The sequence below is a fragment of the Rhinolophus ferrumequinum genome, chromosome 19 (genome assembly GCF_004115265.2).
Source record: "Rhinolophus ferrumequinum isolate MPI-CBG mRhiFer1 chromosome 19, mRhiFer1_v1.p, whole genome shotgun sequence".
Taxonomy (NCBI): domain Eukaryota; kingdom Metazoa; phylum Chordata; class Mammalia; order Chiroptera; family Rhinolophidae; genus Rhinolophus; species Rhinolophus ferrumequinum.
The window spans coordinates 38,388,613-38,404,826 of record NC_046302.1 but is presented as its reverse complement, the minus strand read 5'-3'; the positions used below and the strand labels follow the sequence as shown (position 1 = coordinate 38,404,826).

General features: G+C 48.1%; 1 protein-coding gene across 1 annotated transcript in view; it reads left to right on the top strand.

The window, feature by feature from the left end:
• Window positions 1–16,214, top strand: part of LOXHD1 (lipoxygenase homology PLAT domains 1) — a 143,937-nt gene that overhangs the window by 20,872 nt on the left and 106,851 nt on the right. Inside the window, exon 5 of the mRNA XM_033087872.1 lies at window positions 14,602–14,700. Within this exon, the coding sequence (XP_032943763.1) occupies window positions 14,602–14,700 (99 nt within the window). The remainder of the gene's footprint in view (window positions 1–14,601; window positions 14,701–16,214) is intronic.

Genomic DNA, 16,214 nt, shown 5'->3' with positions numbered 1-16,214 from the left:
TAACATTAGTGTACAAATATCTGTCTGGGTCCCTGCTTTCAGTTCTTTTGAGTTTATAGCCAGAAGTAGAATTACTAGATCATATGGTAATTCTATGTAATAGAATATGGTAATTTTACTTTTTGAGGGCCTGCCATACTGTTTTCCACAGCAGCTGCATTGTTTCACATCCCCACCAGCAGTGCACAATGGTTCCAAGTTCTCTACATCCTCATCAGGACTTGTTATTTTCTCTATAAATAATGACCATCTTCATAGGTGTACGGTAGTATCTCCACTGTGGTTTTGATTTGCATTTCCCTACTGATTAGTGATGTTGAGCATTTCGCCATGTGTTTATTGGTCATTTGTACATCTTCTTTGGAGAACTATCCATTCAAGTCCTTTTTAATCAGGTTGTCTGATTTTTTTGTTGTTGAGTTGTAGGCATCTATCTAGAATGTATTTCTGGATATTAACCCCTTACCAGATATATGATTTAAAATATTTTCTCCCATTCTATGGGCTGCCTTTTCACTCTGTGGGTGTACGTTGATATACAAAAAGTTTTAATTTTTGTGTAGTCCATTTTACCTATTTTTCTTTTGTTGCCTGTACTTTTGATTTCATATCCAAGAAATCATTGCCAAATTCAATGTTATGAAGCTTTTGGCCCATGACAAAAGTTTTCTTCTTCAGTGTTTTGGTTTTAGTTCTTACGTCTAACTTGTTGATCCGTTTTGAGTTAATTTTTCATATGATGGAAAGTAAGAGTGCAATTTAATTCTTTTGCATGCGGATATCCAGTTTTTCCAGCATAATTTGTTGAAAAGACTCTGCTTTACCCATTGAATGGCTTTGGCACACTTGTTGAAAATCACTGATCACAGACATGAGGGTTTATTTATGGGCTCTCTGTTCTGTGCCGTTGGTCTAAATGTCTGCGCTTATGTCAGTACCACACTCTTTTGATTACTGCAGCTTTGTAGAAAGTTTGAAATCAGATGTATGAGACCTCCAACTTTGTTCTTCTTTTTAAAGATTGTTTTGGCTTTTCAGGAATTCTTTATGTCCTGCTTCTTTAATTCATTCTAAATGTCCACTAACTTTTTTTTTTTAATTAAAGTTTACTGGGGTGACAATGGTTAGTAAAGTTACATAGGTTTCAGGTGTACAATTTTGTAATACATCATCTATATATCACCTTGTGTGTTCATCACCCAGAGTCAGTTCTCCTTCCATCAACTGTTGTTTTTTTCTTTAACAGTGAGAGTATACCATATTGGCTTTGCAGTCAAAGGGCTCTTCCTTACCTGGAAGAAAGGATGAAAATGCCATCTCCACCCCGAGTCCTCAGTTCTTGCCAAGAACGTCAAGCTGCTGGAGAAGCCTCCTGGATTCTCCTGACTTATCCCTATGTGGAGTCAGCAGGGGTTGGTGACCCAGTCTTGGCTGGCTCCCTCCCCATATTGCCATGGAACGGTCCAGGCAGACATCACACCTCCTGATTAAGAATCTCAGACATACGTGCACCCTAACAGGGAGTCAGCAGCTGTCTCTATGCTTGTCTCCCTCTTAGAGTAGGCGTCAGGGGTCCTGTACTTTCTGGGGCCTAGGGAAGTCTGGCAGCCACTTTCTCAGCATATCGGCATTGGTTGTCTGTGGGAACACAGCCTTGGCTATCAAATTGCTCCAGAAGTGTAGTGAGTTTTCCCTCTTGCCATCTGCTTCTTGGCATTCCCTCCCTTGCCATGGAAGCCTGACTCCCTTTCTGGAGGATTTCTTCCATCCTGTCTGGAATGGCTCACTCTGTTGACAACTCAGCACACAGAGGACACCTACACACGTATGGCAGCCCCTGGCTGAATCTCAATGTGGTCTCCCAGGCCTCAGATTGAAGCATCATCATAACAACTGCCATCGGTGATGCCCCGCTGAGCTGCTCTTAGATACTGGATTTGGGGTAAGGACACGGTCCTTGCCCTCCAGGCGCTCACAGTCCAGTAGAGGAAACAGATGGCCGTAGTACAAGGCACTCACCCACAACAAGGGTGGAGGGTGTCGTGGTTCAGATCTCCATGTGTCAAGTTGGAGTCCTAGGTTCAAATCCCAACAATGCCACCTACTAGCTACGTGACCTTTGGACAATATACTTCTATAGCCTGTGTCTACATGTGCATACAGTTAGTATCTTATTCAAAATCCAGAGCACTCCTAGGTGGTGAAGTTTATTATTATCCCCACTTTGCACCTGCAATGAAGGTTAGTCTCAGGCTAGCAGCTCCCATTTCTCAAGCTATTTGCTCGGATTGCATTGGCTTCAGTGTCTGGCAGGCAGTGGCTCTGAACATGACTTCTCTCTAGCACTAATAGGGCATGAGGAGGTTTCAAGGGACCCACAGGAAATGGGAGGTTTCAAGGGACCCACAGGAAATGGGACATGATGAGACACCCTCTCCCCACCGGCCCCCAGATTGTGGAGTGGAAGACAGACCACTGACAGGGATTCGGGCCCCAATCCATCAAGCCCAGCAAAGACCCAGCAGGGCTGGTCTCCCCGGAGCCCCAGGGGTCTCCCTGATTGCTGCCTGGGTGGATTCTCCGTGCTCCCAAGTCAATTAGAGAGAAAACCACCATTAACACACACACCAGGGTCCGAGGAAATGTCAAGGCCAGCGTCTCTTCTCCTCACTGCTCTCTTTCATCCTCTCCTTCAGTTTTCTTCATGTCATCCAAACCCATTGGCTTTCAAGCCCCGGCCTCTCTGGAAAGAGTCATCTGCTCCCTTGCCTTGGGTCCCCCAGCCCCTGCAAACTCCAGAGAAATTGAAGTCTGTGCTATCCACTGTAGTGCAGTGGCTCTCCGTGGGGTCCCCTACCCCAGCTATAGTCAGCGGATGTGCAAGGAATCTCATGGGCAGAGAGGAGGAACTTTGCAACCTGTCCCCTGAGGTTTAGACTCACTCTGGCTGAATCACAGCCAGAATGAGCCATCGTGGCTGATGGTGTGGGTTGTAGCCCAGGTGCTTTGAAACAGGTAAACGGCTGAGAAACACCAGATCTCAGGGACTGCTCTTTGCCTTTTTGGGTGCTAACTACTTACTATGTGTCTATCTGGTCTCCCCTGCCAAGCCCAAGTTTCTCTGGGGGTAACACTTTCACTGATATTTGCCAGCTTGGTCATTGGAACCTAGGAATGCAGGTGAAGACTGGTAAGAAACAGGCTCATGTATGTGTGGTGAGGGTCATGTGTAGACGCAACCTGGTTGGAAAGAGCTCTACTGGGGGGTGGAGCACTAGCTTCCAGTGTCGGCCCTCGGTCATTGTACGCCTTAGGCAAGTTACTGGTCTTCTCTGAGCTGCCCCTCCTCTTATCCGAAGATTGTACTGGGTGTTCTCTGAGGTCCCTCATTGGGCTGGCTGTCCCTGGTATTCTGCTAGCTAAGTGTCTCCTCGTCTGTCTTGCCTGGCTCCAGGTGTCTCCTGCCCACTGATTTCACTCCCCCTACCTTGCTGTGTTACTTTTGGTGTGACCTGCATGGGACAAACACCCAGGTGCAGTTGGTAAGGACTCTGTGAGTTGCATAGGCTGAGAACACAGGACTACCCACCGCTCTGTGGTCTCAGGGAAACTCAGGGCGCATCCTTGAGGCTGGTGGTGGGATTGGGGGCAGAAGCATAGGATGGGAGGGGAGGTGGGGGTGATATTTGAGTTAGACAAGGTGGTATAAGATGGTGTGATCTCTCTGGGTAGATTTGGGATGACCCAGTGTTGAGTCTTGAAGGAGCCTGGGCCAGGGCCTGTCACCTGGTAGGGCAGCGTCGGTTAGACCTGTTTAGGGCAGACCTGCCTGGGCTTCTCACTGCTGATATGATGTCATTTCCTGCCTTCTGGCCAACTCATTGTCCCCATCCCAACACCAACCCACAAACCCTCCCACCTTGAAAAGCATTGCGATGATCACGTGGCTTAAATTAGTCCTGAGCCCACAGCACGTTGCTTAGGGAAAGCTCTGTCAGCTTGGCAATGAGACAGGCCTCTGAAGCCAAGAGCTGAGTTCCAGCTGGCCTGGGGGCTGTTCACACCCCAGGACTGTCAGTTCCCAGGCACAACAGCTCATCAGTGTTTCAGACCCCAGCCCCGCCGACAGCAGAGAGGGCCCTTGCCCTCAGAAGGGGCCAGTTTGAGATAGGTCCTGGACCCCGTCCCCTGCTCCAGCTGGGACCTGCTCCTGCGGGATAAGCCTTCTTCTAAGGAGCGTTGTCTTCTTTGGTGGATTAATAATAAATATGCCTGCAGCCAGTTTTGTGTTATGCTCCAAACAGACCAAGGGGCTGGTTGTTGGAGGAAAGAGTGCTATATCAAATGGGACAGCCATTGCTGGGGCTGAAAGCTGCCTGAAGCCTGGGGAATGGGTAAAAATGGGATTGTGTTTGTCCAGCACAATCACTGTTCCCACTCCCGGTTATTTCATCAGGTAACTGGGTTATAATTTCATACAGCCCACCCTGTGCTGCACAATGATTATCACACAGCTCCAGACGTGCATCCGGTCTCAGCAAGACCATGTTGGTCACGGTACCCAGGGTGCATCTGGAGAAAGGAGGGGACAAGAAAGGGATTGTGATTAAAGTAGTAGGGGTATGTGCAAATTGCCTACCTGCAATGGATGTGGACCTGCCAGGTCTGCATGGTGCAAGAACAAATGCAAAATAAAAGCAGCCTAGGTGATTGATGGGAAACACTCCCTTCATGAGGGTTCTGCCAAATAAACCAGCAGCCATGACTTGTTCCCAGATTCTATTGGATGATACCAGAGAGTAATTAGATCATTAATTTGAAAACATAGCTCCCAGGTCACAAAGCTCAGGGGACTGAATATACACCCTGAGTTCTCGTTCTGGCTTTGCCCCCGTAGTGATGAGACCTGGGGCAGATGTCAGTTCCTCTCCCAGCCTCAGTTTCTTCCCCTGTAGAATGGGTGTACTAGGTGGCCACTTGGGTCTTTTCAGGATTAGTAGAGTGTTTACCTTCACAACCAAACAGAAAAGGATGGGCCTAGGGCTAGCCCTGCTCCACAAGGTGAGAGGAGATTGGCTTTTGGTGCCCTCCCTTCTGCTGTGGGTATTCCTTCTCCGTTTCATCCCCCTTCCTCTCATACTCCCCATCTTTTCGCATAGTGCCCCCCCAATTTCTGGTCAAAACCTGGCTCTGCCAGTCTACCAGTTATGTAAACATGAGCAGGTGCCGTAAGCTCTGTGCCTCTATTTCCTCATCTGTAAAATGCAGATAACATGCACTCCCACTTTATAAAGTGGTTGAGCTGATTAACTGGGGAAATGAACATAAAAGACTAAGTGCAGTGCCGGGCATGAGTAAGTGCCCGGTGGATGTTGCAAGTGTCGTGGTGGTTGTCGCAATCCTGATGTTTCCCCATCTCCTTCTCCCACACTCTGGCTTGTTCTGACTCTGAGACGCACAGACTCGGGATTCTGACCTTTCAGAATCGAAAAGGATTTCGGAACTACTCAGTGCCGGGCTCCCCTCTACAATCGGCAGGCTCATCCAGACACCTGGGAATAGATTCATGAACTTGATTGTTGCTGAAGCCGGCAGGGGACACCTTTCTTTCCAATTCTCTTCCTTCTCCCTGACATTACCCCTTCACCCAGCGCAAACGTTCCCCAGGGCCTTCTGAGCTCTAGTCGCTGCGGGTGCTGCTCGGGAATCCTTGTTCCTTCGAACCATACAGAGGTAGTCCTGGGCCCACGGCCTCACGGCTGCGAGGACTCAGGGTAGGGAGAGCTGGGCCAGCCCTGCAACGCTCTCCTCCTCTGAACCTCACAGCAGCTTCCCGCCCACCCCTCGGCTCCCACCTCGCATTGCAGAAACTCATCTCGGGAAAGAGTGGGAAGAAGAGAACTGCTTTGAATGAGGCCCCACTGAAGAGTAGCAGAGAATTTCAGAACCAAAAGGGACCTTATCTATTCCCCCTCCATTTTATAGAGGAGAAAACGGCAGCGTCGGGAAGTTAAGTGATCTGCTCTTGGTTACCTAGATGCCAGCTCATGCTCCTCCAATGCCATTCGGTGATTCAGTGATCATTTATTGGGAACCTTCTATGCACCAGATCCTGTGCTCAGGGTTAATTTGTACAGGCCTTTCTCTTAGGATCCTAGAACATAGAGGGGAGAGAGTCAGGTCAGTAAGTAATCACAGTGCAAAGGGATAAAATGCTTTGATGGATGACCAATGGAAGCACAGAGGAAGGGGAAATCAGGAGGACTTCTTAGAGGAAGTGATGCCCAGGCTAAGACTTCATGATTGACAGGAGTTTGATAGGCTTTTAAACAGAATGAAGCTACTTGGGGAACTGATAGGCTCTGTAGCTCATTCACCCAGCTGGCAACAGACCCTCCAACTCACAGCTTCACTGTGGCCTCAGGCCCCCCCGGGACCACCGTCAGTCACACTCTCTTTTAATCGAGCAGGCAGAACTTTTGGGAAGTGCACGAAATTGTATATTTGCCCTGTACTTGATTATTTTGATTTTCAAATAGGTGTTTATATAATAACCTTTTTGTTCTACTTGTGGAAACGGCACTTTCTCAGTGCTGATTTTGTGTACATGAAAAGCTGAACTTATGGGACAGACATAGCCTTGGTCCTGCTCCAGCTGTTGGTGTCCAGTCCAGCCACCTATGTTTTCCTGCTGGACCTCTCCCCTGAGATCCAAGTGTTGGCCAGAGCGAGCCCAGAGAGAGTCATAGGAGGGGTTCCCACTATGGGGCTGGATGTCCACCTGGCGGCCCTTGTGTCTGTTTTCTCTTCCTCCCTCCATCCTCCAGCCTCATAACCACTCTTGCCAGATCAAAGGTTCCTGGTGCCGAAGCCAGCCTGAGGGTGTAAGAGCATCTATTGTGTACATGGATTTTCTTTAGGCATGTCTTATAGACTGGCAGGAGTTCTCAGCAACTTCTGGACTACGGAGGACTTGACTTATTCGAGTATTAACTTTGGGTGACTTCGATCTTTAGTTTTCAATTACAGGGAAAAACATGGCTGCTATAAAAAATGTTAAAAGTGTGAATAAGCAAGAATAATAATAATAAACTCTTCTGTAATCCCATAACCCCAAAATGATAATAGTTCATTTTTATTGGGCACTTAATCAGGGCCAGGCATAATTCTAATCAATCTATCTATCTATCTATCGATCTATCTATCACCTATCTAATCTTCACAACAACCCCACAAGGGAGGGATTATTGTTTTTCACTTTTACAGATAAAGGAAACTGAGGCACAGAGAGGTTAAGTAATCTGCATATAAGTGATGGAGCCAAGAGCAAACCCAGAACCCTGAACTGAATCGTGTGTCGGCTAGCCCTAGAAACCTTCCTGTTAACATTTCGGTGAATTTCCTTCCTGTTCTATTTTTGTGCATGAATGTATTAAACATTACATATTGATTTTAAGTGGTACTGTCTTATGGTCAACTTGCGACCTGGTTTTTTGCACTTAACGCTATATTGTAGCATCGAATAATCTTCTAAACCATTATTTTAAATAGTTACATGGTATTCCATGAATGAGTGAATATCATCATTCACCCCAACGATCCCCCATTTTGGATCTTTGTAGGTTATTCTTAATTTTTTGTTATTAACAATGCTGTGACAGACATCTCTATGGGTAATCTATGAACACAATATGCTCGCATAAACTCATTGTTATACACAGGGATTGAATTCTTGGTTCCAGGGGTTTGCAGAATGTTAAGGCTTTGGACACGAATGGCTCACCTGCATCTAGAAAGGTTGCATGACTCTCTGGTTCCACCAACAGAGGATGAGATGTGCTGGTTTCCCAGCGCTACGGGCAGATAAACTCCAGCACTGGAGTAGAACCTGGGTCGGAAAGGGAAGAAATGGAACCAAGGTTGCCGAGTGCAGGCGGAAAGGAAGGCTCTTCTGTGGAGCAGCAGGGGTAGGAGCCAAGAAGAGTCCCTGAGGGGCCCCCGGAAAGAGCTCCATGGGCTCGGCAATGAACTGGATGGAGGGGGTGAGCACAGGGAGCTAAGGGGGAGAAAGCAGAGCTGCTCCATACAGTGTTTCAACACCTGGTAACATCAGGCTTCCCTTGAACAGCTTCCCGGGAGAATGTGCTAGTTGTATATTTATTGGGGGGTGATAAAGAGGTAGAGTGTTTTATCTTGATTACTTCCCATGAGCAGCTATTAATGACAAAGTGATGTTTCAATGTCATTGTATAACCAGGCTCAGCTGAGGTCAGCCCGTGTCGTGTCAAATGCCAAGTAAATGACACAGACCCCAGGAGTTCTGGAGTGGAGTACATTGGCTTTAAGCTAGACTTGGCAGGGCGGGTGAAATGACAGCTGAGAGAGCGCTTTCCTGTCCTATCTGGGCTTCATCCTTTCTAACTGTGAGAACTTCGTTACCTTTCGGAACCTCCTGTTTCCATTGCCTCATCAGAAAATCGTGCCAAGAGTAGCAATAGGATGTGTCATGATGAGGATTAAAGGAGACAGCAGATGTGACTGGCCCACAGTATATCCTCAGTAACCATCAGAGGCTCTTATTATTTTCATCAATGGATATATTTTCGAGGGCAGCCAGGTTGAGAAAGCAGAAAAGTTCCAGTCCCATTTGAAGAATAGGGTGGATCTGGGTGAGAGATTTGGACCTCTGGACCCAAGGGAAAAAAGAGGAAAACGTTTGGGGGCAGTCTGGGGGAGGGCCATTGGCCATTGGTCAGTGGCCCTGACCCAGCTACAGGCATGTAGCATTGCCACCCATCCTTGGGTTCTGCTAACCACCCCGCCCAGCACCTGGGAAGGCTTGAGTAGTCAGGGGCCTTCCCTGGCTGGGGGAGACCATTCCTCCTCAGCCCCCACCCCCAGGGCAGCCCCGCTGCATTTCATTCCTCACCATGTTCATCTCCCACGCAGCGCCTGTGATGTCTCACTTCTCTGTGTCTGGCTCTGAGCGAGCGGAAGTGATGGGTGTCAGGGTATGAGTTATTGCAGATTCGAGAAGGGGGGATAAAATCAAGTCCAGTCATCCTCCTGCCAGCCCCCCTCTCCTCTCCTCACCTGCCAAAATAAATAAAGACACGATCTAATTGCAGAGGATCTGAGAATGGGTGAAAGGCAAGGGAAAAAAACTCGGTGAGTCAGTTCACCATCAGTTCATTCATGATTCTCTGCTTCCTAAAAAAGCCTGGAGCTTCTCTCTCTGTGGCTCAAATGATGGTGGGTGTGGGATGGTCCCTTCCTCGGCAAGCGGGACAGGGGCTTAGTTAAAGGACATTTGCTTGACTTCTGTTGTGAACATGAGAAGCAGCTCAGCCAGGCTCAGTGCGCATGTGGTACCAGGATTTGGGGGTTCCAGCCCCCTCATGGCTGTGCCTCCTCCCGCCTCCCAAGGTGGCTCTGTGGAGATGTGTCTTGTCACTGCTGTGTGCTGACTGTTCCAGACAGCGCAGGGGAGGCTGTGGAGGCGGTCGGCGCACCAGGCGCAGGAGGTAGCTGGGGCCTGCCAGTGCCTGCCTTTTCTGGAAGCCCATTCAGGCAGCTTCCGGCTGGCCTGCAGGGGACAGATTTCCCATTTGGCAGAAGCAGACTGTGCCTCTGCCATGAGGCCTGCAGAGGAAAAAAAAAGAGGGCTGGGGGAGGCAAGGCTGGGCTTGTGTATCCCCTGGGCAGGGCAAGAAGGACACAGACCACCTTCTACGGTGGCCTTGAGGCCAGCAATGCCTTTAGGCTGCAACTACCGGTGACTCCACAAGTTCAGGACCTCACCTCAATTTTGTTTGGCTTTAGAAGGCCCTATGTGATTAACTTAATCCCTAGTCTGTGTCCCTTATTGCTTGCTTTTCAGATCAATGCTCAAATTAGTTTGGCCTCTCAGAGTCCATAGTGGCCTATAGCAGAAGAAGGCTACTGCCTAAAACGTATGGTAGCTGGGTTGTTGTGCAGGTTGTGCACTGCACAAGTGTGTCTGTGTAAAGAGATGGAGGCTGTAGATTTGTGCATTTATTATGACAGTTATCCAACAGATGGCAGTAAAGTGTCTTGAGGAAGGGATTCTTTTTTCTAGTCTGCACAGAGGCACTGTATAGGATAATGGTAGCCCGACTGAAAGGCCAGAGAAAAATCAGTTCTAGGGAGAATTTTCTAGCAGATAATATGCCAAAGAGGTAAACCATAGGCCAACCCTGGCTTGGGCAGCAATTCTCGTGATCTGTCACTTAGCCCTATTTCTCTCATCCTTGCTAGTTCCTCCTCTAAGTTGACCTTCTCCCTTCTTCCCATCTCTGTTCCTGAGTTGAAGGCACAATGCCTAAAGTTGCAGAACTGGTGCTGCCATCTGTCCCCACTTTCAGGAAACCCTGGCCCAGGCCTCTACTCCACTGGACTCAGGGGAATGTCAGGCTCAGCTCAGGCACACGGCATCAGGCAGGCAGGGAAAGCTGGCCCTGCCTGCCCACATTGCGCACAGGGACAGGCTCCTTCTCACCCTCTCCACTTCAACAGAAAAAGGACAATAGTTCCCCAATCTTTGAAGATTTGAGCTGCTTAGCTCGTGGTTAGGATGTGCTGTGGTTATCCTGCAGCCAGCAGCTGACCACCCCTGCACCAGGCAGTATTGCTCCCATTCCAGGAGCCAGTGTTCTTCCTAGACACACACAGAACAATGCCTGAGAGCCTGGCGTGGGGGTGGGGGTGGCCAACTACATCCTGTGGGCCAAACACCTCCTGCTGCCTGTCTTTGAGCTAAGAAAGGACCTTGAGCTAAGAAAGGTTTTCACATTTTTAAAAGGTTGAAAGGAGCTCAAAACAAGAATAATATTTCATGACACCAGAAAGTTATATGGAATTTAAACGTCTGTGTCCATAAACTTTTATTGGAACATAGCCACACCCACGTGACTACGTAATTTTTATATACTAACAATACTGCATATGGCTACTTTGGTGAGACAACAGCAGCATTGAATAGTTGAGACAGAGACCCAGTGAGCTGTAAGACCTGAAATATTTACTATGGGGCACTTTCCAAAAAAAGTTTGCTGACCTCTGGCATAGAGCAGGAGAAGCCGTGAAGTATTCTGGAAAAGGCTCTGGATTCTGAGACAAGAGGCCTGGCTTTGAGCCCCCCTTGCACCATTTAGCAGCTGTGTGTCCTCAGGCAAGCCACCTTGCCCTCTGAGCCTCAATTTCCTCATCTGTCAATGAGAATATCAACAGTACCTGTCCTGCCTGTATCATGTGGCCATTGTGTGGATCAGATGACTTCAAGGATGACTTAGTGCCTTGTGGGAAGCAAGGCCTGTGTGAATGTTTAGTATTATTTGCCTTAGAAGGTGGGTCAACCCTGGCCTTCCTCCTTTAGCCCTTTCTTCTCATCATCTTTCTCTACTGCCTTGATCCCTTCTGGCCTGGGGCAGAGATTTTTTTGGCCCTTAGCTCTCCCTTTGTGAGCAGGTTCCTGTTACCAGATGGGGAACCATGTTCCACATGAGGGCCTTTTGCCCTCTCAGTGATCACTAGATCTAAGGAGCGAATCCAACATACCCAAATCCACTTGTAACCGGAAATGCAAGTTTGCACTCATTGAAATTCTGATCACAGGAAGTTGGGGGGGGTTCTTAAATGACCACTGGGGAGAAAGGTTTGATGCACTGCTCTGACAGTTTGCCAACTGGGAGAGAAGGAAGCCCTGCTTTTATTCAGGGCTCGTTCATCGATATATGCACTTAATTATAATTTAGGTTTGGCATGGGTCCCTAGTCCTCGTTAGGGAAATAGCAGATCAGATAGTCTGGGATTCTGCTTGAAGAGGAAATGTTAAAAAGAAAAGAGAGGAGAGTAATCTAATCAGTATCATTGGCCCTCTAACCGTGGGACCTTTTAAAAACTGGTTGTGACTATGCCTGCCCACCCTGCTGCAGCGCTCGCACCCACCCACCCCCCAATGTGGTTGAAGGTCATCCGACACACAGAGATCCTGCTATCTATGTAGTCAACTACGTGGAGACCCAGGGCAGTTCTCAGAGGTTAGAAGACCTCTTGTCCCAGATGACTTCCTTCTGCCCTCTGTTCACCTGACTTCACGATCTTTGGGTCCCTTGTCTGCCTCAGTCAGAAAGACCTAGAAGCTCCTTCCCACTCCAGCTCTGTCTGACCTCTGGATCTCTGCCCCTTGGCTGTCTCCACATTGCCTCACCTCGGCCCTGATGCTCTGCTTCTCTGCACTTTCCCAGGACAGGGATGCTCTGTGTTCCCAAAGCCAAGTGGGCCCCTGCTTCCCAGGCCTCACCTGCACAGGCCTTGGCTACCTCCTCCATCTTCTTAGATGCCCCCTTCACCTCCTGGCTTCCCTCCACAGTCTGCAGGGCTGTCTTTCCTGGTCAAATGTCAGGGAATTGTAGATTGAGAAGGACTGCTAGTGTGCTCACGTTCTCTCTCGTATAGCCTGCTCTCCACAGCCTCCCTGACAGATAGTGATGCCTGGGTATCTCTAGGGACAGGAAACTCACTTCCCCCAAGGGCATCCCATTCCTTGTTGAATAACCCTAGTTCCTAGAAAATGTTGCTTTTGGTGAGCTAAATTATCCCTCTTGATAACTCAGCCCACTCGTTCTAATTCTGCCTTCTGTAATAATTCGGAATGTCTGCTACTCCACCCGAGAGGCTTCCTGGACACTCATTCTTTCTCGTGCTTCACTGTGCCCAGTGCCCTCTGGAGTTCTGCTGCCCCTTCTGACTGACCAGTGCCCAGCAATGGCCTTCCAACTGCCACCACACTGTGGCATCACCAGCCAAGGGGCCCTGGGCAAGTTGCCACACTGCAAAGGGGTCTTGCCTCTGGGAGAAGTGAGGCCCGGGCTGGACCTCACAAAGAATGTGAACCAGAGGCCCTGCCTGCCTGGGGAGGAAAGCAGCAACCCTTCAGCAGGAGGCCTCTGCAACTTGGAAGACAATCAAGGCAAGATCAGGGAGTCATGGGCAAGGCCTTCCTGGTTCTATACAATCGCGTATCACAATCTGAGAGGGGAGCCTGGAAATCTGCCCTGTTTACAAGCTCCCCAGGTAGCCTGAATATGGCCCAAGTTTCAAGCCACTGACTTCGGGGTTGCCTGGATCTGGTCTCCTCTGAAGGCCACGATTCTGTCTTACATCTCAGAGGGGTCTTCATGGTGAAATAGGAAAGGGTGGGAACCTGAGAGCGACTGTCTTACTGCAGCCTTCAGTTGGGGACAAGGATTGGAGAGTCTTCCTTCCCCCACGGGGAAGGGAGCATAGAGGAGAGAAAGAGAAGCTTTTGCTCCCTTCTGGCTCAGGGTTCTTAGCAGGTCAAAGACCAGCCTTCAGGGCTGTGTGGGTGGTGTGTCCTCTGTGGGTCCCCTGCAGTATGCTTGAGGAAATTAGAAGCCTTACCTGCAGGAAACAGCAAACAGTAGAAGGCAGTTGATGGTGAACTTAGAAATCACTGACATAGCCAACATGGCTGAGCCAAGGAGTGCGGAGGAGAAAGACCCCTGGGGGCCGGGATGTCAGGCGTGGCTCTCGGAAGAAGCTGGGGAGGGGCTGACTCTGGGCCTCAGTTCAAACGGCTCTAATTTTTATCAGCTTCACTTACTGGGCATAAGATATCTGAATAAAAGATTCCACTACATAAAACATAGCAAGCCATTGCAGGAAGGGAAAAGGGAAGGCAAAGTTGCCTCAGCCCTTAGAATTGTTGGCATATAAAGAAAAGCTGGAGGGGTCTCCCGTCCCACACCACACAGCAAGCCCTGCCCTTTGCTTCTCACCCTAAGGCAGGTTCCATCTGGGAAGACCTGGGCAAGGCTCAGAATGTTGTCAAGTTTACGTTGAGCCCCCTCCTGCCTCAAAGTCAAGGCCAAGACTGAGGCGTTTGGGGGTAACGGAGAATAGATTTCTGTTCAATGAATGGAGCAGAGATACAGGAATCAGAGATACAGCAGATGTAGGTCCTTCAATGAGGTAACCCCAACGTATGCATTTGCTGGCCCCTGTGGGCGCCTCTAGTCTTAGCATTTGTTGTGGCCTTGACAGTTTTCCTTTGCAGAAGCCATTTTCCCCAATGACTTGTTACCCTGTGATGAAGTGTGGAGAACAGATTGGAGAAGAAGGCAGAGTAGATGCAGAGGCTCAGATAATGGAGGCGTTTCAATATCCAGAGGAGCCATGCGGGTGGGTTGGGTCAGTGTGATGCTTTGGGTGTGGGCTGATTCCTGCATCGCAGGGTAGGTGAAAACAGAAGTCTCCTTTACCTCTGATTTACGCGATGCCATCAGTTTAGCAATAACCATTTGAGTTTTTTTAAGCTTTATTGAAATATAACATTGGTAAGTTTAAGGTAGACAATGTGTCGATTTAATGCATGTATGTATTCGCAATGACGATTTGGAACCAATGTCAGGCAACTTATTTCTTGCTTATTAACAGTAATGGTGACCGTTCATGCATTGCTGGAGGGAAGGGCAGATAGCGTGGCTGCTGCTTTGGGGTCTCTATTCTTCTCTCTTCAGTATCCTAGTGAGCTGAGGCTTTTTCTGTCCTCATCCCCAGGTAACCGGTATGAAATCAAGGTGTACACTGGCGATATCATTGGAGCAGGGACGGATGCTGATGTCTTTATCAATATCTTTGGAGAGTACGGAGACACAGGTAATAGATTTGAAGTCTTTTCTTCACAAGCCATGCCCAGAACTCCTTCTCAGGTGGGCTGTTTCCCACCATCCTGGAAGAGGAAGGCAGCGCCAGTCTCCTCTAGGCTGGTCTGTTGAGCATCTCTCTTCTTGCAATGTGGTGTCATGGCCTTCCCTGGGCAGCAAAGGGCCCAGCTTATAAAATTTATGTGTGAGATGTGTCTTCAGAATAAGGTATGCTTGGAGTTGAGGTTCAGTTAAAACTTTCCTGCATCCTAGAACAAATCCAAGCTCCACGTCCCCCGGGAACTCATACTCACTTACCTTCTTTATCTCCCTAAGTTTCATGTCCATCTTGAGATATAGTTTGGAATGTGGCTGGGCATGGCCTGATTCAATGTAGTGGTTTTGGGCAGACCAGAATGGGGCCAGGGGTAGAATCGTGTTGGCCTCATGTATGGAGCAGGTACTGAGAACACAGACACCGCTACAGGTATTCATGCCTGCAGAACTGAGACAGGTGGTTCTCTCCTGCTTCTTCCCATTTAATGGGATAGCATAGGAGTCAGTAAAGCTATGTGGATTTTGGACACACTATATTAGAAAATTCAAAATGCATTGCTGAGCTTATAAGAAAGAAAGAGAAGTCTCTAGGTGCCAGAAATGAAGAGAGAATTCAAAAAGTATTATCTATGAAGTAATGCCGTGGCTTTTGAGAGGAGAGAACTTTCATGTTCAACCATCTACAGGATTGTCATCAAGCTACAGGGTTTCCATACCCTTTTGGGGTCATGAAATGAGATACTGGCTGTACAGAAGGCAAGATGTGCAAAATTAGAACCAGTTTTTACAAATGTACAGCAGAGGGTAGGTACAAAAGAGTCCAGGTCAAGCCTAGTTACAACAGCAGAAAACTAGAAACAACCTAAGTGTCTATCAGTGGAAGAAAGCATACATAACAGTCTTTTCTTCCTTCAATGACTAGTATACAGCAGTTGGATGAATGAACCAGTTACTAGCTTCAACAGGGTAATCTCGAAAGCATAATATTAACCAAACAGTAAGTTGCACAAGGCCATGCGATGATGATGGTGACAGGATACTGATAACAGGGGAACTAGAACAGCCCCAATGACAACAGCACTTATTATAAGTGCTTTGTGTGCACCAATTCAATAAATGCTCACAGTAGACCCTACAAAGTGGTGCTGTTATTATCCCCATTGTACAGATGAGGAACTTGAGGCAGAGATATGCACAATATTATTTATGTAAAATTCTAGAACATGCAAAAGTAGTATATTTTCTTTATGGATACAAATATGGGTAAACAAAAATTCATGGCAACAATTCATACCAAGCAAAGATCCTGTTTATTTGAGGGAAGGTGTGGGGGGTAGGGATGAGGGACAGTGAGACTTTAGATCTGTCATGATTTATTTCCTTTTAAAAAGAGAAAAGTCTAAGCCAATTGGACAAAATGTTAACATCTGTATGAACTGAAATCCAGGTGGGTGGGAACATGGATATCTT